The sequence below is a fragment of the Engystomops pustulosus genome, chromosome 3 (genome assembly GCF_040894005.1).
Source record: "Engystomops pustulosus chromosome 3, aEngPut4.maternal, whole genome shotgun sequence".
NCBI classification, from domain to species: Eukaryota; Metazoa; Chordata; class Amphibia; order Anura; family Leptodactylidae; genus Engystomops; species Engystomops pustulosus.
The window spans coordinates 111,014,236-111,039,016 of record NC_092413.1 but is presented as its reverse complement, the minus strand read 5'-3'; the positions used below and the strand labels follow the sequence as shown (position 1 = coordinate 111,039,016).

The following is a 24,781-nucleotide window of genomic DNA, read 5'->3' as shown; positions in this document are numbered from 1 at the left end:
CCCTGGAAAAAACTGTAAAAGTGGCCCCATTTTATGGGCGGAGTCAAAACAAGTGGGTGTGGTCAGATAATGTGGGTGGGGTTATAACCGACAAATTGTTGGTAGATGGCCTTAATGCAAAACAAGAACATCTTTTGCTAGTAAGTGAATCTAATGTGCAAAGAATGTGACCTGTCGATCAGTAAATGATGCAAACACACGACCCAGTAAGCCTTATATACCTTTCTCCTATGTACAGGAATATAACTACTATAATACTGCCCCTATGTATAAGAATATAACTACTATAATACTGCACCTATGTACAAGAATATAACTACTATAATACTGCCCCTATGTACAAGAATATAACTACTATAATACTGCCCCTATGTACAAGAATATAACTACTATAATACTATATATACATATATACACAGATGCGAACATGCAAAAAATCTGTATTTATCATATACTGCACAGAAAACACATGAGAGATCCTCACCTATTGCATCCAGTGACATCAGGTGACGTGTCCTCGGATTGCACTCGTTCCTCATCTTCTCCTTTAGTTCCCCCATCACCTTGTCTCTTCCTCCAGGTACACAGCTTTCCTGCAGAGTTTACCACACAGACGTCTTATGTTCTGCACTTTCCCATTGTCCCTTCTTCTGCTACCACCAATACTGTGCCCCAAATACTGTAATAGAGCCCCCTGAAATATTAGTACCACACAAATAGTGCCCCATAATGTAAGGATAATTTATTTCTTCTTTCTATCCTTTAACCTCCTTAACCCCCCACCCCCACCCCAGTATTGATAGAGCTCCAACTATGACCCAGGTGTAATACTAATGGCCCCGGCCTACCCCAGTCATAAAATTAATGCCCCCAGCCTGCCCAGAATCAGACAGAATCAATGTCACAGTATGATGCAGGTACTATAGATTAGATGAAAAGTTGTAGGGAGTACAGACCGGCCCCGCACCAGCTCCGGACCGGCCCAGGACTGACTGGCCCACCGGGAAAAGTCCGCCCCTGGCTCTGCCTCCACATCTTGCTGGGCTCAGGATTGACGTAGGTGAAGGGTGAAGGATGAGAGAACTCCAACACCAAAGTGCACTCTTGGTGCACTCCCTCCTACTCCACCTGATCAGTTGCTGTTCTTTATGAAGAACTTGTGAATAAAGATTATGGACATATAATCGGTGAGTGCCACAGTTTTCTTCATGCTTTATACCCCTATGTTCAAGCATTGGAGAAGGCACTGGGTGGTGGCAGTGTAGCAGGGATTGTTGTTATTGCCGTGGAGCCGGTTCCCTGTGGTGCTCTTCTCACAACCCTAGGAGCACTTCAGCCTCATTTGCATTTGCCATATTCTGTAACTTTTGTTTGCTTTGTTCCAGTTGCGAGTAAGTGGCAAAAACCTCTTGAACATCTGCAAACTTGTATTTAAAATAAGCAGAAGTGAGAACAATGATTCCCTCTTCCAAAGTGATAACATGATGGGTGAGATCAGTTTTTCCCATTTTATGCTTCTCTTTTTTTCAAAAAATGTTAATGTGCCAGATTTTGTTTTTATTACTTTAGTATGACTTATTTTGTTGCATTTTTATATGTAACATTTTGCTTATTAGAATACAGGGATGCAACCTTTCATCTGATTTAAAGGAAATCTACCATCAAAATCAAGCAAGACACTTGCTCATAGAGCAGTCACTGTAACTGTGAGCTTCTTATATTTTTTATCCGTGGCCTCCTTTTCTTCTAAAAAAAACATTTAAAGTTATGCTAATTAGCTTGAAGGGCTCAGGGGGTTTCTCCAGACCCCTCACTGTTATAGTTTCCCAGGCTGTTACAATGAGCAGAACAGGTCTCCCCCTCCTCCTGCACTTCCAGCTGATACTAGATTACAGATGTAGAGGGAGCAAGCAGGGGGAAGTGTGATTGATGGTAGTTTTTAAGCCAAATTAATACACTATGTCAGAACCTGGTTGAAATTGATTTTCTTCTTCTTTAATTGTTACTTGGATAATCCATTCACATGTTAATTAGTAGTTATGCAGAAATCCATGTAATTTCAAAAGGTTCACTTACTGTGTTTTGCAACTGTATGGGGGACATGTATCTGTTTTTATATGTTTTTTTCCTCCTCTTTTTGCATGTTTTTTTCTACATTTTTTCTGGACTTTTAAGGTGCATTTTTGCTTATATGACAAGGTCTTAAGAAGTTAACAGCTGGTTGTGTCTGCAGTGATCCTGCAATGTATCTTTCCAAGACAGATGTTTTCTTTGTTTTACGACTTTTTAGGTGCAAAACGAAGTACAATTGACCCCATGTTTAGTTCCATACATGCACCTAAAAAGTCGACAAAAAATGTAAAAAACCTGCAAATCGGAGACAAAGATGAAAACAGATCAGAACAAATCACAACGGCAAATTTAGAAAGATACATAGGACTGGTAACGTATGCCGACTTCAGCCAACTTTTAAAAGTCGCAAAGGAAAACAAATGATACATGTGCCCCTATGTATTGCAAAGCCTAAATGTGTATCCATAGACGTCTTATTTGTCTTGCTTTTATAAGTTGCTCTGGCCGATGTTTTCACAGGTGTGCTGCTAGAAGTCCTGCAGAATGAAGATGCACATGCCAACAGTGAAGCTTTTTTGTATTGTTTGGGAACTATAAAATTCCTGTCTGGGAATACATTACTACTCAATGAATTACTCAAAAAAGAAGCAGTGGAAATACTAGTAGAGTTAATGGAGCAGATTCTCCATTTCAACACAGTTCCAGAAAATATTTCAACAAATATGAGCCATCTACTAGTTCAGGTCAGTAAACCTGTAATACCTTGTTTACTAAACTTGACATTTGTATGATAATCATTATGTTATATTAACCTATGGACTCATGCACTACCACTTGCATTTTCCATTAGTTTCTGAGCATTCACATTTTTACTTGTCCTTGGTCATGCTAGTTTTTGGAGTTAGATTTTCTTTGTGATTACTTACTCACAGATCCAGGCACCATGCCTTTGGTAACCTTCTAATATTTGTCCATTTACTCCTTCCTTCTAAAATAAACTTTAAAAATTATGCTAATGAGACAAAGTCTCTGTGGACGTTACCAGAGCCCCTCAGTGTTGCAGTTTCACAGGCTGAAACCAATATGTCTCTCCCAAGCCCTGCTCTCTCCATCCTACCTCTACCTGTGTAATCTAGTAGCAGCAGAAATATTCACCAATATCATGTGAGTTTAATTTTGTACAAGGAATCTAGAATTAAGCTACATTCACACGACTGTTGGGGGGCATATATATATACAGGGGCCATATAGACTCCCCCATAGGCCGGCAATGGGCGCACTGTGTGGTACGGTGCCACACATGTGTGGCACTGTACCATTCCGAACCCGGGGAAAAGATAGGACATGTCCTATCTTTCCCCATAATACGGCACCGCGTATCTCTATGGAGAAGGGCGGAGGCGAGCGCCCTCTCTCCCGTGCGCCGAGGTGTGCCCACCATGCCAAATAAGACATTCAATTGGGTCGATTGTATAACAGCGACTTTGCACAAAATTTGGTCTCCAAAACAACATGATGAGCTGGATTATGGTAGGGAGGGATGGGGAGCACTTTTTTGGCTATACCTTTTAGGGCATAACAGTACACCGATCTAGGGACGATTCGGGTACTGTCCTTGTCAGGACGGGAGCATCTGGGGTGGTAGGGACAGCTAAATATATAGGGAGAGAACATTAATCCCCCCTTAGGTCTCTCAAGGATACCCATCCTGCAGCCAGATACTCCACTTGGTAAGACTGCTCCATTTTTAAATGTTTGTTTATTTACTGCATTTATAGATACAAGTGGTTTTTAAAGTGATTAAGTAAAAGTTAAGTTTTAAGGGACCAAGTCCGATGCTTTAATATACTGGATTATGGGCCCACTGGATTCTTTAGGATGAGGTACACATAAGTAATGAAACTTAACCGGATGTCCCCTTCCCCTCTAATTCTAATCCCTCAAACACTTTGGGATCCATCTCTTACCTAACATTTATTGGTTGAACTCTCCCTCACTACTGAGGTCCATTAAAGCTGATTTATGTAATTTATGGATTAAAGGTACTTTTAATTGGTTGCGACATTAAATGTAATACTAAATATACCAAACACCAAACATTTTGTACCTTTTTCAAGTCTTTCCCACTCTTTTCAAGAGGATGTGCCCTTGTCCTACAGGCCAACGGGAACAAGGTGGACTGGCGAAGCCACCAGTGAGCCCCTTACAGTACATCATACAGATATTCAGCATACAACCACCCTATTATAATATGGAAAAGATTATCTAGTAAACTCCCTGGTGTAAAACTCTGTAAGTGACGGTCTCCGACCATCTCCGCCTCTGACTGTCCCTGACTATCTCTGTCTGTCTCTGACTATATCTATCTGTTGCTGACTGTCACTGATTCTGGTTTTCTCTGACTGCCTCTGTTTTTGACTGTCTGTCTCTGACTGTCTTTGTCTGTCTCTGACTATGTCTGTCTTTGACTACCTCTGTCAGTCGCCGACTGTCTCTTTCTGTCTCCATCTCTTACTTTCTCTGACTATCTTTGTCTCAGACTCTCGTTTTCTCTGTCTCCGACTGTCACTTTGTCCGGGGAAAGATTTATCGTAAGTGTCTGAGAGCAGAACTGTTCTAGTTGCTCATAGCAACCAATCAGAGCTCAAGTTTCATTTTCCCACAGCTGTTTATAAAATTACAGGTGATCTGTGATTATTTTCAAGGTGCAACTGGAACATTTTTACCTCAGACATTTCTGATAAATCTCCCCCTATCTATGTATCATTATCCATATTACCTCACACATACACTATACTCATTGCCTATAGTAATCAATTAAAGCTCAGAGCTCATATTAATGACCTGTGGCAAAATGGCAACCAATCACAGCTCAGCTATCAAAAATGTTCACTTATAAGCAGTGAATCCCCAAAGGGATTTTTCCATTCCACATGGACTCCTAGTGGCCATGCAGCAGAAATCGGCCATATGCCTATTGTTATTTTACTTCATCAGTCACATGCTTATTGTATAGAAACTGTATAATGTTCCTGTTTAAAAAAAATTGAGAAAATGTTTTCGTGTTACTGTCACTCAGCTCACCGTAACACTAAGGAACCTTGCGGATCTTTCCCAATCACGTCCAAAGTTTCTTGCAACTAATGCCTTCATGAAGTTGTGCAGTCTCTTGGAGAATTATATATATGATAAAGATATATGCACAAATGTTTCTCGAATACTAAGGTATGGATCATTAGTTTTCATAATTGTTAATTGACAATACATTTTATCATAAACCATGGGTTTCTCTGCAATATATTACCATATATTATGGCAAATCACAGTTTCCTACATAATGTTTCTATCCCTTCTTTTTTTGTAATATTATTTTTATATAATGTGCTATAAAGTGTCTGATTCAGAATTTACCTTGTCTTCACATGTACATTGTTTTGATAAGCATTTAGTTTAAATAGATATCTATTTGCTGAATACAGGCAGTCCCCGGGTTACATACAAGATAGGGTCTGTAGGTTTGTTCTTAAGTTGAGTTTGTATGTAAGTCGGAACTATATATTTTGTATACAAGAAGAGAGCGTGTCAAGACAACCAAACTATAAGCAAAATATCAAACTTTATTTACACATACTAAATTTTTGACAAACACTGACCAGTTTAAAAACACTTAAAATGTGTGACAAGTACACAAACACAAAAAGACTCAATGGGATGAGAAGGTATAGGAATCATCCCAAGGAAACCACCCTGGCTACAACAAATCTTATCTGGTGTTGATAAATATATACAATAAGAGCTCCCAGAGGGAATCAGCTACATAAGGTGAATAGTAACACAAAAGTACAGTAAACTTTCCTACATAACAATATTTACTGTACTTTTGTGTTACTATGCACCTTATGTAGCTGATTCCCTCTGGGAGCTCTTATTGTATATATTTATCAACACCAGATAAGATTTGTTGTAGCCAGGGTGGTTTCCTTGGGATGATTCCTATACCTTCTCATCCCACTGAGTCTTTTTGTGTTTGTGTAATTGTCACACGTTTTAAGTGTTTTTAAACTGGTCAGTGTTTGTCAAAAATTTAGTATGTGTAAATAAAGTTTGATATTTTGCTTATAGTTTGGTTGTCTTGACACACTCTCTTCTTGTATACAATTGTTGGCATTCTATGTCTATAAAACAACCGGTACATATTGGCTGTGCAGGGCCCACACTCTTTTGTTGTGGAACTATATATTTTATCATTGTAATCCGAGCCAGAACTTTTTTGGTCTCTGTGACAATTGGATTTTAAAAATGTTGGGTTGTCATAAGAATCAGGATTAACACTAAAGCTTCATTACAGACACCTTTGATAACTGTTACAACTGATCATTGTAGCCGAGGACTAAAGCACAATAAATTACCAATATCCAGAGGTCCGTTTGTAACTAGGGGTCGTATGTAAGTCGAGTGTTCTTAAGTAGGGGACCGCCTGTATGTTGAAAATGTGAATTCACATAATTCTCTCCTTATAGAAAGGGCTGTACATACATTAATTACTGATGTTTTTGGTTGTTTTTCTTTAAGCAAACTTTCTCTCTACCATGATTGTTGCATGGCTTTGGCAGAATGCTCCGGCTGTTATGCCATTATCTTGTCTGCACTAAACAAACATCCAGATAAACAGGTTTGTTACTTTGTTTTCATTCCTATTTAGTGAATTAACATTTTCTTATTTATTTTCAATAAATCTCTTCCATTAGACATGTCTCTGCTTGTATATGTACCTGTACCTTTGCCTCCTTTGAGAGCTTCAGCCTTTCCCTGTTCTCTCCATGCTGTCCTTTACATACATATATACACTGCTTCCTGTTTCTTACTCCATCAGACTGTTCTCATGGCGTCTCCCACTGTGCCTCTTTCTGTCAAAGTCTGTCCCACTGACAGACTCAGGAAGAGGGTAGGGGGGTGAGCAGGGTGAGTCTTAACTCTCCTGCTTCAGCCCTCTCCTATTCATCAGTGTTCAGATATGTAAACAAAAAACCAAGAAGAGTTTTCAGACAGCAGTTAAGTAGCAGGAATGCTTAATCACTTGATGAACATTCTGTGATTATTATTAAAGGGGTTGTCCACTTACAGCAGATAATTTTTTGTGCCAAGTAAAGTTGTAAAATTTTCCAATATACTTTATGTATAAATTCATCATCATTTTCTATATTTACTTCCAGTGGATTGAAATTGGGTCCTTGATCATGTGATGGAAAAGCAGATGCACGAGCCGTTATTATCACAGCGAGTAATCAAAGCTGTGTGATACTAACTTGCATTTCCATCACATGAATATGGACAGATTTCTATCCACTGGAAGCAAACATAGAGGCTTTCAATAGAAGGACAGCAAGCAGAAATATTGAAAATGGTGAGGAATTCATGCAGAAAGTTTATTGGAAAAAAGGCACATCAGCAACATATATAAAAGAGTGGCCAACCACTTTAAATCTGAGAATGTGTTTAAGTTCATTTTATGTGATCAAGCAACACAAAGTAGGTAGGTTGATGAAATGAGAAACGAGAGCATTGCTTATGCAGCATTTCCTTAAAGGGAACCTACCACCACGAATCTACCTATAAAGGTAGATCGGGTGGTAGGTGGATGTAAGGGACGTGAGGATAGCTCTTTTTAGAGCTAATCCTCACGTCCCCGCTAACTTTAGGTACACTTTATTCCCCTAATATGTAAATTTCGTTATGCGGCTACTGGGGCGTGGAGTAGCCGGCACGAGGCTACACAGCGCGGCTACTCCACGCCCCAGTAGCCACATTACTCCTCCTACCCGGTTGCTTGCGGCGCGCAGCTCCTCGTAGCTGCGCGCCCTCGTCCGAGAAGCCGGCTACTGCGCAGTAGCTCTGGCCTCGGAGCTGGGACTGCTCAGCCGTCGGCCGGCGTTCTGCGCATGCGCAGAACGCCATCATGACGGACGAGGGCGCGCAGCTACGAGGAGCTGCGCGCCGCACGCAACCGGGTAGGAGGAGTAATGTGGCTACTGGGGCGTGGAGTAGCCGCGCTGTGTAGCCTCGTGCCGGCTACTCCACGCCCCAGTAGCCGCATAACGAAATTTACATATTAGGGGAATAAAGTCTACATAAAGTTAGCGGGGACGTGAGGATTAGCTCTAAAAAGAGCTCTCCTCACGTCCCTTACATCCACCTACCACCCGATCTACCTTTATAGGTAGATTCGTGGTGGTAGGTTCTCTTTAAAAACTACTTTTCCCTTATTTATTAAACTAAATTTCTTTAGGTTTCACACATGTCATGGCAGCAACTCATAGCTAGGTGGACGCTAACAAGACTTTTTTTTAGCCACATACACAGTATCACTTTAGTTATGCAGAAACAAAGTAAGTGTACAGATCGTTCTGATTGAATGTTTTTTAAGACCTGCTGCAGCTGGTTCAGCAGCTAATCGCAATACAGGCTATTATAAACCACTGTGAAAAATCTACTAAAATCCACCTCCCCTTGAAACCATAGGGCATTTTTCCCCATTCACGTTAAAGAAGCAATGTGAACTATAAATTGATGGAATCTGCTGGACATGTTGGGCATGTCAGTCAAAATTGGAAAGCCTAAATGAAGATTTTAACACATTTGTATATCAAATTTTGTCATGTGAACATATCTAAATGTTCTTGGGACTTCAACAATGCATGAGACCCCACTTCCTTTTCCTAAATTCACCCAACCAACCCCTTCTCTTTGGCTTCCTCAGTCTATTACCCCGAGGGACGCTTAGGGAATCATAGTTGGTTTACCACAAGAGCAATTTTCAGACTGGTTAACATTTGACCCCTTGAAGCTCATCCCATGTAAATTAACATTTTACAGTGCTGGTCCTTCTGCCTGTAGAACGTTAATCTGCGTAAAGTGATTATATTGAGGAAGAAGGCAGCACAGCAGAGATGTGTCTCTCACACACTGCTAGTAATAAAAACTGTGATAGCACCTCCCCCCCCCCAGTGCAATAAAACTATCCATTACCTCCCCATAGTTTGTCCAGTAAATGCAGTTTAGTTTGTATATAGTATTTTTGTATATAGTGTACTGTATACTGAGAAAATCAACCTGTAATCATAGTCATAGCAAACCATAGAATAAATATTACCTATTATTTTTTTGGCACTGCGGACAAAAAAATCTGAAAATTCTAAACAAGTATTTGTTTTTATTGTCCTCCACCAAGAAATGGTTAAAAAAACTATCATCAATAAGCTATAGACACCTCAAAATAAAGCATCTGAATAGAACATCTGACCCTTCAAAAAATAAGTCCTCAAATGTCCCCATTGCTTAAAAAAAATAAAAAAATTGTATAGCCTATTCAATGTGATGTTGTAGATCTGCTTCTGAATGGCTCTTGAATGTACTATCGAGTTTACCAACACATATGGGGTATTGCCAGAGCTTTTCAATATTTGATTTATTGTTAATGTGTATTTTTCGGGCACAAAAGAAAGTAATTTCCCAAAAAAATACCGTATATACTCGAGTATAAGCCAAGTTTTTCTGCACAAAAAGATGTGCTGGCTTATAAAAATGTGTACTCGCCTCCCGTCGCCCCCCCGGCAGGTCCTCTTCTTTCCATTGATGTCTGGCATCGGCTCCACGTCATGATGTCAGTCGTTCGCTAACATACTATTGTGTGCGCTGCCAACGGCACACACTATGATGTCGGACATCGATGGAAAGGAGAGGACCTGCCGGGGGGTGTCAGAAGGTGAGTACACATTTTGTATTTTTCCTACAGGCTATACACTGGAGGGGGGGCTGCTTGCTATATACTGTGGGGCAGGACTGCTTGCTATATACTGAGGGGCAGGGCTGACGGCTATATACTGGTGGGGCTGGGCTGCGGGCTATATACTGGTGAGGCTGGGGCTGCAGGCTATAAACCTGGGGGGTGGGCTGGAGGCTATAAACTGGGGGGGACTAGGGCTGCAGGTTATAAACTGGGGGGGGAGGGGCTGCAAGCTATAAACTGGGGGGGTAGGGGCTGGCAGGCTATAAGCTGGATGGTAGGGGCTGCAGTTATATTTTGAGGGGCAAAGGGCTGGCTATATACTGGGGGCAAAGGGCTGGCTATATACTGGGAGCAAGGGGCTCTGGCTATATACTGGGGGCATGAGTTGGCATCCTATATACTAGGCTTATAAGTGAGTCAATAGGTTTTCCTATTTTTTGTGTTAAAATTAGGGGTCTCGGCTTATACTCAGGTGTGTTTATACTCGAGTATATACTGCACAATTTCTTAATTGCACTTCCATTCTGTTTCAACCCCTGTGAAACACCTAAAGAGTTTACCTAGTTTCTAAAAGTTCTTTTAGAACTTACATACATTAAGAGGTATAGTTTCTATAATTTCTGGGTTTTTACTGTTATTTAGACCTCTCAAAGTCAAAGTTTTGTTGATTTTCATGAAAACATGTAAAATTGCAAGTTTTAAGCCTCATAATATCTTTAAAAATTAGAGGACATAAAAAGAATCATGGCAACATGAAGCAGATATTTGGCAAGTGATTGTCATGTTATTTGGGTGGTATGACTATCAATCTAGAAAGCAGAAAGTTTTGAACTTTGAAAATGGAGAATTTTTAAACATTTTATTCAGATTTTCATTTTTTTATAGCTAAATGCAAAACATGTCACCCAAATTTTTCAACTAACAAAGTATAATTTATTGCGAGAAAACTCAAAATCCCCTGGATATGCTAAAGCGTTCCAAAGTTATAACCACTTATAATGAAACACGTTAGATTCTAAAAATAGACCCTGGAAAACTGGCTTCAGAGTCAAGGGGTTAAACCAGACAGGACTGGATTCTTTCACAACGTAATAATACTGGAGCAATGGGCTTTCATATCCTCTATTGCACACTGCTCTGAGCCAATTCTTCCATATAACTAATGCCCTGGCACTAGATATCTCTGGCTTTTTGCTTTACCTGTTATACTCCTTCTAAAAGGAGCAGGGTACATCAGGGGGATGTGTGACGGTTATCGGCCTGCAGGCATAGATCAAGTAGGTTGGTGTTACAAATGTTAAATATAGCTTAATATATGTCACATTGTGTGTTTAATGCAATGTTTACTTTAATATAAAAGGGGTATTCCAGGAATAAGCATAATTCATATAGAAATGGGTCATTAAAATATAACCTAATATGTTATTAGTTGCTGATGACATAGACAGTAATGGAGTATTAAAATGCTACTGGCCCTTTAATAAGTCAGTTAATTTCGTCCGTGCGGTCCGTTGTGGAGCAGACACAGGATTAGAAGATGGCCGCTGGTCACATGTCCTGCACCTGCCTGGGCAGGTCATGTGATCACCACTAGGTTTGGCTGTAGTTGGTTGGTTGCAGTGCATCTAGTATGGCCAGTGTTTTGGTGATGGCAGTTACACATCATTACTATGGTAACAGAGGTAGAATGCCTGTTAGATCATCACTGGGAGCAGAGCATAAGAGGGAGGAGGAGTTACTAAGAACTGAAGGATCTTGGGACTTGTAGTTTCCAGTGGCAGCCATCTTGGTGATAACTCCTCATACTTTAGAGAAGCCATAAATTTTGTAAATCATAAAATCAAACTATTTAAGCTCCATTTTGTGACTAATGACATTGAGTATTGTTGTATTCATTTATTTATATCATCATGGGTTTTTGTGTCAGACGTTCATATTCTCGGAATATGTCTTTTTTTAAAATCAGATATTTCTTTATTTATTTTCAATTTTTAAGAACATATAAACAATAGAAGAAAAACAGTCCCGGCTATAAATTTTAAAAAGTGTTTTAAACCGCGATACAGCGGTTTAAAACACTAACAAAAATAAGCTCCGGCACCAGCTCACCCTGAGCCGGTATTCGGTATTTCCTTCTTACACCTGCCACTTCAAGTGGTAGGTTTCCTTTAAGGCAGCACCATATCTCGCCTATTGGCCTATATTAATTTGTAACAGCCTTTTCCTTAGTATTTCTGCTGATACTACTCCCGGTGTATCCAGCCATGGGCCCCATAGCTTTTCATATTTGCCTTCTGTCTTCCTTTTTTTGTATATAGCCCTCTCATTTATTAACATCCCTTCTACCTTCTGAAGAAATTCCATCTTTGTAGTGGAAATCGGTTGAATACACCTTGCTGCAATTGATTTCCTGGCCATGTATAATAGTCTCCCCACCGCAATCTTGCCTAGGTGTTCAAGGGTAACTTACTCATTACACCCTAACTCGCATGTAAAGACATTCCTAGGGACCGAAATTGCATTTGCTCTATCTATCAGTTCCAGCACTTTCGCCCAAAAGGCTCGTATAACAGGGCAGTTCCAAAACATATGTGACCTATACCTCAATTTCTTCAGAGCACTTTGGGCATAATGCGTTTGAGCGCACCCCATCCCGGAATACGTCTTTAAGTATAGATTCTATTGTCCAGTGGTGGCAATTAAGGCCTTCTCAGTGAAGACCCAGCCAGGCCATCGACTCAGCACAGAGTTCACCAGACAGACTCAAAGAATCTTCCTGCAGTTCCAGATAACTCAAGATATGCTGCTCTCTGCTCTATTTTAAAGTGACACATCCTTGACTGCTTGGGACTGCAGAAAGAGTAAGGAAGGGATGGATTATCTTTGGAGGTCCTCCTGCTGGCCTCATGTTTACTCCTATACAGGGGACCCCGGAGAGTAGATGTACTGGTAGTCCAAATTTGCTTCTTCTTTCAACTGTATTGGTGTTTTCAAGAGGCCAAAAGTTGTGGCAGACAAGTAGCAATGACTTACTGCCTAAAATGCTGTGTTGGCACCTTGTGATAAATTATTGAGCTTGTTTGTAGTTTTGGTACTCTACCTCTAAAAGGTTTGCCAGCACTGCTATAGTACATTAGTACATAGGAAATCTGTTTACAGCTACAACAAAGTTTTCATTTGATTAGTTTCAATTCCCACTAGGTTTACACACCCATCCACTGAGCAACCCAACAACAACAGCATTAAGGAAAGCATGGAAAAAATCAGTCTGCCAGTATTTAATACAAGCAAGATGGGATAATCCTGTGGGAAAAGCCATTTTTTATTTGAGACAGACACAAACATTTCCTAGAAATCTGAATGTAGCTGGCAGAGTGGCTTGCTATTAAAGCAGTGACTGTGATAATTTATTGCCATACCAATCAGTTAAGTCTCTTACTCAAGTTTTATATTTTCAACTAACCAGGACTTGTTATTGGAGTATATTTAGTATCTCACTGGTGGAAAAATACACAGGTATCTGTTGACATTTAGTCAGTCAGTGGGTGTTTATGGGTTAATCTAGCCCTACATTTGGAAGTATTTTGTCTTTTTAACCCATTCTCGACATTTGACGTAATAGTATTGCATGGTGGGAGATGCATTCCTGCGTTATTAAGTACTATTATGTCAAGCTCCTGTTAACCGTTTACACTCCGTGGTCACGCTTGATTTAGACCCCCCTTTGGATGTCTGCCAGGGGCCCCGGGGCTGCGCAATCTTCTGGGAGCCTGCTAATGCCTTCTAGCAGGACCTGGGTGTAACTCACAAATTGTAATAGATCTGTTTTATACTATGTTATATGAATGAGAGCTTGAACAAGCGATCAAAGCATCACTTGTTTAAGCCAACCTGTTTAAAAAAAGCTTAAAATATTTACTAAAGTTTTTGTAATAAAAAATAATTAAATAAAGTAAAAGTCCCCTAAACACAAACATCCCCTGTTCACATCTAATAAAATAAAAACCACAAAGTCGCCCAAAAAAAACTTTCATATTTGGTATTGCCACATTCGTAACAATCTGTACAATAACTCAGAAACAGATTTATAAAAATGGGCGAAAAGTGAAAAGGTGAAAAGTGGCTTTGGCGGTAAGGGGTTAAATCATGCATGGCATTGCATACACTTTATATGTAGCAGCAGGGCACTGCTTAATAGAAACCAATGTATTGACAAACACTGCTTCTTAATATACATTACTCTCTTATTCTGTCAAAAAAAACTTTTACTTTTTTTTTTAACATTTCTAATGAAACTTTGCACAACTTATTTTGTACTCGGCTTATAGCAAGTTGATTTTTAAAATAAGCAGGACTATGAAATTAGTTGTGAATAAGAACAGAGAACAGCATGCTGTAACTAAGATTCTTCACGGTTTATGAACTCTTAAACCGGTTTTCAGGTTTGACTACAGTGATCTCACTAGATAGGAATAATATTTGCATGTTTATCACATGTCAGAATGGATGCAGCACACTGTAGGGATAGGAAACATGATGATGGGTCTATAAAGCAGTAATAAACACAGATTTTACAGTACAGATAATAAACCTTAATTTCTCTCAATATCAAGTTCTCGTAAAGGGAACATGTCATCAGCAATTAGCCTAATAAACCATTACCAGAATATTATCGGTAAATTATAGTTTGTTTTTTTTTTTCATTTCTTTTGTTGTTTTTTGCTTTGTTCCCAGTGGGATGTGGGTATATATATATATATATATATTAATCGTGATAGAAAGAAAATAAAAAAGCAAAAGGTGTGGGTGTGGGAGGTCTTCAATTTATAATAGGTTAATAAGATAGAAATGTTATGTAATTTTCATTCTGTATTTTTTAAGGTATATAATGGGATTTATCAAGCTGTCTGAAAGTCAGAATATTCCTAGTTGCCGTGGCAACCAATTACAGCTCAGCTTTTATTTTACCAGTGCTCATGAATATTTTAAAGGGGAGCTGTGATTGGTTGCCATGAGCAACTAGAAATATTGTGACTTTCAGACAGCTTGATAAATCTGCCCTTAAATGCCTAATGGTATGTTAAGATTTTGCAATGTTAACATCTTGACTATAACCCGGACTATAAATATGTTGGTTAACATTTTAATGTTTTGATGGAATTTTGATTCAATTTAATAAAGAGACTTTATAAAAATAATAATAAAAAAAAAACTGGTTAGTAATCTCTCTGGATGCAGTACCATCTGCAGTGAAGTGCGCTTTCTCAGGAAAAGAGAGCTGGAGAGTGTTAAACTCCTTTTATTGCAGCATAACCCTTGGAGCGTTGACACTTGTGGTTGAAACCATGTGCTAATCATTTATGCCCTAGAAATCCAAGAATACTGTCTATGTGCAGTTTGTTTAGTGGAGTAACATGCTAAGGGTATACCTTATATCCTAAACAGCCTATTCACTCATTATAACCTTATATACTCGAGTATAAGCCGGCCCGAGTATAAGCTGAGGCCCTTATTTTACCAGCCCCCAGTAGTATATAGCCAGCTAGCCATCTTTAGCATATATAGCCAGACAGCCCCCTGTAGTAGATAGCCAGCTAGCCCCCTGTAGTAGATAGCAAACTAGCCCCCTGTAGTAGATAGCAAACTAGCCCCCTGTAGTATACAGCCAGCCAGCTAGCCCCCTGTTGTACATAGCCAGTCAGCCCCCTGTAGTACATAGCCAGTCAGCCCCCTGTAGTATATAGCCAGACAACCCCCTGTAGTATATAGCCTGCCAGCCCTTTGTAGTAAACAGTCTGCCAGCCCTCTGTAGTATACAGCCTGCCAGCCCTCTGCAGTCTACAGCCAGCCAGCCCTCTGCAGTCTACAGCCTGCCAGCCCTCTGTAGTATACAGCTTGCCAGCCCTCTGTAGTATACAGCTTGCCAGCCCTCTGTAGCATACAGCCTGCCAGCCTTCTTTAGTATACAGCTAACCCCCTTTAGTATACAGCCAGCTCTTCAGTATACAGCCAGCCAGACCCCAGTTCGCCCAGCACATAGAAAAATAAACCGACATACTCCCCCTCCGCTGGTCCCTGCTGCACAGTGCGGCTCCCCGATGCTCCCGTCCCCATGGCTCCTCTTCTTTCTTCTCTCTGCTGTAACAGCCGGCAGAGACGCGTCCACTATGACTTCATCAGTGTTGACACATCATAGTGTGCGCCAGTCGGCAGAGCACATGGCCGTGCCTCTGCTAGCTCTTACAGCAGAGAGAACACTGAAGAAGAGCCAAAATGTAAATTTTTTTAATAGACTAGTGTATAAGCCGAGATGGCATATTTTTTTTGTACTGAAAAACTTGACTATATACGGTAGATATAGTAGATACGGTAGATCTACTACGGTAGTATATACGGTAGATGATTTTTAGTTGAATCAACTGATTTCCATTGGATCAGTCAATTATCTCATTTGTACACAGGGCCTTCAAAACCTCCTCCAACAGCAGTTGTTTTTTTATTATTATTATTATTTGCTCCTTTTGCTTTCAAGATATTGGCTGCTTGCTCTACATTTCTCCCTTTTTCATATTTAAATATGTAATTACCAAGTGTACATATGTGTGGGGATACCAAATAACCACTGCAGTGGTCTTCCAGAGCAAAGGCACTCCAATAGAGTAATCTAATAGATCGAAAATCCAGCACTCTCCTTTAGTTGTAAAAATGAATATTCTTTATTGATATTCCATTTAAAAAAGAGAAACATACTTAATGTGTAGATCATGCAAGCTTACATATAAGAAAGATATTTTTATATACAGTTATCTCTGCACTAGCCTTGCCCCGCAGACACTATGTAATAGTGGGACAGTGGAGGTGCTAACAGGTAATATACAGGTGCCTAACCTGTACCAATATACAAAAAGGGATTGAAATTAAAACACCTAGCACCAACTCGCACTGTACACCAGATATACAATAAAAAAGAGAAACATACTTAATGTGTAGATCATGCAAGCTTACATATAAAATTGGAAAATATGTCATTTTCTGATTTTATATGCAAGCTTGCACAAAAAGAAAGGAGAGTGCTGGATTTTTCATATATTGGATTACTTACCCAACTTACACGGGACATTTATCCGAGCACCGTTCACAAAGAATATGGAACTTGTTGGTGAACCTTCTGGATCTACTCTAATTGAGTAACCAGGTCTATTTCTTGACACAAGCCGAGGGTTGCATGTTCAAGAGAGGTTTCCAGATACAGATGGCCAAGATCCTTTTCATTATACAATCATGAAGTTTTGGAGACTTAAGACAAATGATGCTGTGAAGGCTTTTTGGTAGAATACATCTCTGAAAAGTTCTACATACTGTAAAAATTACATAGATTTCTGAAAGTCTTATATTTGTAGCCATTTTTCAGCTTACCGAAGTTTTTTTTTAAATTACCTGTTTTTTCTCTACATTTTATGAAAGCAAAAGTAGAAAATGTGGCACAAATATACCTTAATATTTCATATTAAAATTCCAAATTTTATTATGAATCCAAAAAAGATATACAAACATTGAAATAGACCAGATACAATTAAAAACACGTAACAAGTGTAAAAAGTGATATATTCACCCCAAAGACACCCTAGCTGCCCACAACAACAATAAATCAAGTATTCCTTGTTAGTACACTGAGTAGCCTATATCATAAGGTCCCAATACCTCTTGTAAATGGATTGGTGTCATGAGTAAACAGTTCAAGTGAAAACCTAGAGCTTCATTCAGAAATTATTGGTCACTTATTTCTAAATCTGATTTCTCCCTAGGACCTTCTTGTGCGCATGGTTTTCACACTTGGAAATCTAACAGCTAAGAGTGATACAGCTCGAAAACAATTTCATGAACTGGAAGGAAGCATTAAAACTGTTTTATGTTTACTGCACACTTACTGTGACCTTGATAAAAAGTCACAAAGTACAATGTCTTCTACAAAGCAAAAACACGAGGGCCGAAAGCAGCCCACTGAAGTAGAAGACGTATTAATTAAAATAGTATGTCTTCTGGCTAACCTGTCCGTCCATCCGAAAGTTGGTGAAGACCTGGCAGCTGACCAAAATTGTGTGTTATGTTTGATGCAGATTATTAGTAAGTGCTGCTTCTAAATACATTTATTTTTACCTCCAGTACTTGGACACCGCAGTGTAGTGCCAGATCTGTTGTACAAAGAGAGCCTCCAATATAAATGTTGGAGTAACATGCATGCTCCAATAAAGGGTACCTATCATGCTAAACTTTGTGTCTGATCTGCCAGCATTATGTCATTTTCCAAGAGGCTACACCTAGAGTTCTTGTCATAGATTCTGTATAAAATCTGCTCATCTCCAACAGCTATATAACATGCACTGCAGAATGGCATGGTGCGCATACAAAATCCCCAAAAAGCCCTAGTTAGAATATTCATGTGTAAAAGGATTACATGTATCTTAAGGATTTCAGTAATGTAGCCTAATCGAACAGCACAGGACGTTTTTGATGCATGGAGTCTCAGGTGGATTTATTATTCATTGACTTTTTTAAGCTAAAAAAAGGTGGCAAAAAAAATCACAAAGGCGTTTTTTTGGCAATTTTTGTTTTTTAGAATAAAAAAATTGCAAAGGCCTTTTCCCGCCACTCAGAAATAATGGCTTAAATATAGACCCTCAACTAGTGCAATGCCATGTAAAGCCAAATTTATGACTTGCAATTTATTTATTTTTTTAAATATTCACAAATAAATCGCAAGGTCACTCCAATTCACTCCAATGTGAGGCTGCAAGGAGCTGTGTTTGTATCCAATACACAACAGTACAAAATTCTATGGCAATTTCTCTGAAATGTTTAAAGACTCTCTTGCCCTTTTGACTAAAATCCTCAGTTTTCTAATTATTTCAATATTTTTAATGTTTTTCATTTTTTACTTTTCAATTAGAATACAAGCAAATAGATGAATGTGAAGAATTAGTGATCAATACTCTGGCAGCATTGAGCAATTTATCTTACTATCAAAATGAGAGCTCTGTAATGAGCAAAATGAGAAAGGATATTTCTAATTGTAAGTGTTTATATATATTTTATGTCGTATTACTCTAATTGAAGTGTTAATGTTTAACTACATTAGAGCTAAAGAGTTTACCCCTTCATTTTCAAGTCTGTTTTTCTATAATTGATTTAGTTTTTTATTGCTATATTGATAGAGCTGTTACCTTTTCGTTTTCTTTGAAGAGTTTAAATAATAAATATTAATATTAATTCCTTTATTTATATAGCACACACAGATTACACAGCGCTACACAGAGCTTGCCAAATTGGTCAAATAACATGTTTACTGTTATATGAATTGTTATGTTTGTGGTAAAACTACATTTCTCAATTTTAACCCTGCATATGGCAAATTTTAGGTTTTTAAATATGGCACTGAAAAAAATTTTGTCCAGTGAAATTGATTAAAACATCTGAACATGGCCAGATGCATCTTGGATTAGCTTTTTTTCATAGTAGTAAGAAAACATTGTGCCTTTGTATTTAGAAAAAAATTCCTGTCAATTTTCAACAGGTTCTTCTTAGTTGTAGCACTAATCCTGCTTTTGAAAATCTGATAAAAATTTTTGTACATTTTTTCTTACAGTGCTGCTCAAATACATGCTGTCTAACAACATGGAGGGAATACTTGAAGCTACTCGGGTATATGGCAATCTGTCTCAATACGAGGATGTGCAGGATTTCATTTTGGAACATAATGGTGAGTTGTATGCCATCTGTCTACTGACATACAGTATATTGTTGGCATCTCTTCACATCGGTATACATAACTACAGGCGGTACCCTACTTAAGAACACCCGACTTACAGACGACCCCTAGTTACAAACGGACCTCTGGATTTTGGTAATTTACTGTACTTTAGCCTTAGACTACAATAAACAACTGTAACAGTTATCACAGGTGTCTGCAATGAAGATTTATTGTTAATCCTGGTTCTTATGACAACCACACATTTTTAAAATCCAATTGTCACAGAGACCAAAAAAATTCTGGCTGGGTTACAATTATAAAGTATACAGTTCCGACTTACATACAAATTCAACTTAAGAACAAACCAAAAGAACTTATCTTGTACGTAACCCGGGGACCGCCTGTATTCAAAAAAACTGTTGCAGTCTAGTTACATCTTTTAATTCATTGAGGTAGATTTATCATTAGGCAGGCTTTTTGGGACAGTTCTATGTCTATTTTTGGAGCTTCACTGCCCATCACATTCATTTAAGGTGGCTTTTAAGGTGGCCCTTTAATAAATGTTCTTATGCTCTACCTGTGTCTGGGATTTTTCTTTCAAAAAGTTCCAATAAGGTGCAAAATGCATAAAAAGTTGTAACGCATATACCAGCAGGGGCAGGAGTGACTATGAGACTTTATTTGTTACTTTAAAAAAGTCATGAATCCGGCTTTGCACTAGCAGTAGTTCTATGTTTACACCAGTATAGTGAAAACTGTGATGAATTGATACAAAATACTAGAAAATGTTATAACTTTTCCTTAATCAAGACTTTTTTTTTAATTATTATTTTGTTGAAAGTGGACAACCCCTATAACTTACAAATGATTGCACTAACCTATACTTATACCAATTGTTTAGCTCTAGTATGACATCTAAATAATCTGCAGTAGCTAATAGTTAATCTAGTACAGTCTTGTTGAGGTCAGCATTTCCCCTTTTTTTAGGAAATAAGATTATAAGAACATGGAAAAATTGCCTTACAAGTAGAAACCCTACTTTCTTAGGTCGGTTTCACTGGAATGTGTTTAGTCCTTGAAAGACAGAAAGTGTTCTGCCTGATTTCACTTAATGAGCACTGTCCTGCACCCCCACAGGATCTACATTTTCAGTACAGCATCATTCTCTACACCGTATGAATACAGGAATTTCATTGTATGGTAGTCCATGGTAGTCGTTCTTTACTTCAAAATGATAAAACTGACACGGTCCGTAAAAATTAAGTTCCATCTTTATTTAAGCGTACTCGGTAAAAGTACAGTAAGATACAGTAGGTAAATATCATCTTATACGTTTAAGACAATTTTGGTCCTTAATCATAGATGTCCAACTTTGTTGTGAACACACCCTGACATATATATTTGTTTACTGAACTTTGTCCTGTGCTACATGTTCTTTACAGAGCCTGGTTCTGGTGCCATATTTTGCACATATCCTAGTTTTGTAGCTTTATTCTCCAAGGAACCCATTTCTGGTGCTGCATTCAGTGGTTCTGTGCAGATCCTAAATTCTGGATTTCTATACAGATCCTGGTGCTGTATTTTTGTATGAATCCTTATTCTAATACTGTAACCTATTTATTGAGCCCTGTTCCAGTGCTGTATTTCTGTGCAGAGACTGGTTCTGGTGCTGCATTTCTGTACAGAGCTCGTTTCTGGTGTTGTGTGTATATACAAAGACTGCCTAGTGTTTACAGCAAATGAAATAAGTATTTAATTTCTAAGTAAATATATTTTTACTGTTGCCATTACCATGAAATCCTCACCACATTTTGGTAACAACCCATCCCGTCGACAGTGGCAAAGAAATCAAACCTATGAAATGAGCTAAGTTCCTGTCTTCTATTTCTGTAAGCAGCTCAGCTGACCTAGATGAAAATGCATGAACTTTTAACCTCTGTAACTATGTGAAAGTCTGTGTGTTTCTGTTTTCTACTAGTATATAAATTCATAGTTACCTTACTGGATTCTGGACAACAAGATGTCTGCTTCTCTGCCTGTGGGGTACTGATTAATCTGGCCACAAACAGGAAGAAAAAAATGTTACTGAAAAAAGAAGGAGCTGTTGAAAAGTAAGAAATGTTTCTTTCTTCCAAACTGGCTATAGATTATGCAGTCTATGCTTAATTTTACCACACCTAATTTTACCACAAAAATCTTGGAAAACATATTGATTTGAGTATGAGCCTAGGGTGCAAAATGTATTGGTCACAGTGTCCCCTCAATAATGAAATGCCCTGCAGCAGCCTCCGCTCACTAATGAAATGGCCTCCATCAGACCCTCTTAAAATAAAAAAATAAAATTAGTACTTGCCTCCATGTTCCCCGCTGCTCCTCTATGCACTCACGTTCCTGTGTAATAGCACGGGCAGAGACGGGCTTGTAGATTTAGCCTCATTACACTTGAAGTGCTCATGTGAGCACCTGTGTGTGTGCTTGTCTAGGAATGCTGCGGGGGGTTGCAGAGGTCAGAGACACTTCTGGGAGCCGACACGAGAAACTATTCATGAGAAGAATCTGTCCTGCCCGACCCTAAATCAGAAAATTTATGGTCAGAATTATATCTGTGAAATTCTGTATTTTTGTTAATAACAGTGAATTAGAGAATGTGTTATTTTGTTATCCTGAGTACATTTAAGAATCTTGTCTTTGTGGGAATAACCCTTTAAGACAAGACAATGTTTTATTATGAACATAACCTGAGTTCTTTTATTGCAGATTGGTTGAGTGTTTGCAGGACTTTGGTTGCTCAGACTGGCAGTTGGCTGGCTTAGTGTGCAAAGCTTTCTGGAATTTTGTGGACAGTACAAAAGATGTAGGACTGTACCTTGGATTTGAAGAGACCAGCAAACTTTTAAACCTCTTATCATCCTTCCTTGGTAAGATAATACGGGGATTGTATACTGCATTGTATTCTGCCCCCTTCAAAGGAAATCTACCATCCAAATCAAGCATGATAAACCATGGACACTTACTCACGGGTTCTGACACTGTGATTGTGGTAATATTATGTTCTCCATGACTCCCTTCCTTCTCCCTTACCACCGCCCATCTGTGTTTTAGCTACACAGTCTGAAGCACTTCCCCCTACCACTGTGTGGTCATTGGAGGTGGGACATCAAAATCCTTCTTGGTAGTAGCTAGGAGGGAATCTGAACCCCCAGATACTTTTATGGAGTGAAATGGAAACGTTTCTGTGACCTGTCTCACCAAAAGGTGTAGAAGGATCTTTTTGATGTGAGTTAAGCAAATAAGGGACATGGTCTTTATGGTATTATCACAGGCTTCTTGCCGAAACCCACTGTCTAAGGGGGGCATATGAGAAACCAACATCAAATAAGCATCCCTGGTCTAGCTTTTAATCCACATAAAACCATAAAAAAATGTATTTTAATGTATAACTTTGGTATCATAACTCAACAACACAGCATTACCTTAAATACCATGCAAAACTTCAAGGGAAGCTTGGAATTTTTGGTTTCACTGTACGCCCCAAATTACATGTCTGCTTTATTCTTTTTGGTCGGTGCAATCACGGAGATACCAAATTTGTATAGGTTTTATAACGTTTTCATACAATTACAAAAATTAAAACCTCATACTTCGTTGTATGGAGCGGTGGGTGGTATCTTTTTCTGCGACATTTTCAATGTCATTCCGACTGACATTCCTACACCTATGTATGCTCTGTGCTTTTAACCGAATAAAGCTTTGGATTAACTAGTCCCTATGCGTGCTGGATGCCTTTTCTAAAGATTTTGGTGGACATGAGGCTCAGGAATTGAGAGAGGTGAGCTGGACTCTTTTCTTTAAGATTTTTTATACAGAGCTGAAGTGTACACTTCAACTCTACCACTTCTGTCCCCTTCTCAGCACTGCTACATGACCTGACCCTCAACTCTGCTATAATGTAATAGGGCAGATCATGTAGCAGCAGACAGCAGTGCTGCCAAAAACGTTCAGGGAACACGACACAGACCTGGCTGCGCTGGTGCTGCTGCTTAATGATGCTGGCCAGGAGTCGGGACACACTGGGTGGCATGGCTGCTGAGGTGGCGGGCGGCTGACTCCACTGGCGCGCTAACGACGTCACACCTCACAAGGTTAGCAGCGCAGTGCCAGCCTGTGCGCAACCCCACCCCTCGCCCAGCAGCCTCTGCGCGGTACAAAAATTCTGTGCTGCGCACGCACAACTTGGGGAAGCGAATCCTCATTACGAGCTGCTGCGCACAGTGCAGCTAACCTACATTCTCAGTGCCGCCCCCTCCTCCTGCCCGACCCTCCAGCAAGCCTCCTGGACATGCAGTGGTCTAGGTTATTTTAACATGGCATGTCCTGGCTTACAGTATCACCCGCCTACAGTCCTGCTGGCTGCCGCTCCCAAACTGTCCACCAGGTGGCGCCGTGCGAGGCGAAAATCTCAACTCGTCTCATGGGTGGTGCGCCCCTACATGACAGTAGTCCACTTCAATCTATCACACTAAAATCTGCCATATATTTACGTGGTGTGGTACTGAAGGGGTTAATTTAACAAAATTAACCAAAAAAAGCCCAGACAACCCATTTAGATTTCTAAAACAAATGTCTAAGAAATTCACTTATAAATTATTTGTGATTTTAGTAATTGTGAATGTTACCCATAGATGTTCTTGTTAATGTTATGTTATTCAATTACAGATGAACAGACTGCACTTGATTGCCAGTGGAATGTAGACATAATGGATTATCAAAGGGAATGCTGGGAAGCAGAATTTAAACCTGTTGCTTCACTGCTATTGGGCAAAATTCAGAGCCATCATTCTTTCCTGGAACCATTGCCAGGTCCATTGTAAGAGTGCATTGGAAGAGTATGAACATTCTTGGGTCATCTTGAAAATGTGTGCCTTCTGCCTTATCTTGTGATTCTGAAACCATAACGTAATTTGTTTTTTTTTATGGAGCAATTGGCTGTGGTGTGGATCTTACTTTCTATGGTGATTTTCTAAGTTTTTTAAGTTATACATATATTTTCTGTGGACAATAACAAACGTTATATCAGCCACAACCACTGATTCTTGACATGTTTTTTGTTTTATTGTTAAGAAACATTACAACTATCATATTCTGAGTAAGTGCTAAAGAAACATGAAACAAGA

At 39.2% G+C, this 24,781-nt stretch overlaps 1 protein-coding gene across 6 annotated transcripts in view; it reads left to right on the top strand.

Annotated features, from left to right (window-relative positions):
• The window catches only part of ARMC2 (armadillo repeat containing 2), a 108,269-nt gene extending 83,488 nt beyond the window's left edge, over positions 1 to 24,781 (top strand). For all 6 annotated transcript variants that reach the window (XM_072141819.1, XM_072141822.1, XM_072141821.1 and 3 more), the window contains 10 exons: positions 1,386 to 1,488; positions 2,593 to 2,816; positions 5,153 to 5,298; positions 6,646 to 6,745; positions 17,665 to 17,983; positions 18,807 to 18,929; positions 19,503 to 19,616; positions 21,586 to 21,718; positions 22,365 to 22,525; positions 24,324 to 24,781. In XM_072141819.1, coding sequence (XP_071997920.1) covers positions 1,386 to 1,488; positions 2,593 to 2,816; positions 5,153 to 5,298; positions 6,646 to 6,745; positions 17,665 to 17,983; positions 18,807 to 18,929; positions 19,503 to 19,616; positions 21,586 to 21,718; positions 22,365 to 22,525; positions 24,324 to 24,478 — 1,578 coding nt within the window. In that variant the 3' untranslated portion in view covers positions 24,479 to 24,781. The remainder of the gene's footprint in view (positions 1 to 1,385; positions 1,489 to 2,592; positions 2,817 to 5,152; positions 5,299 to 6,645; positions 6,746 to 17,664; positions 17,984 to 18,806; positions 18,930 to 19,502; positions 19,617 to 21,585; positions 21,719 to 22,364; positions 22,526 to 24,323) is intronic.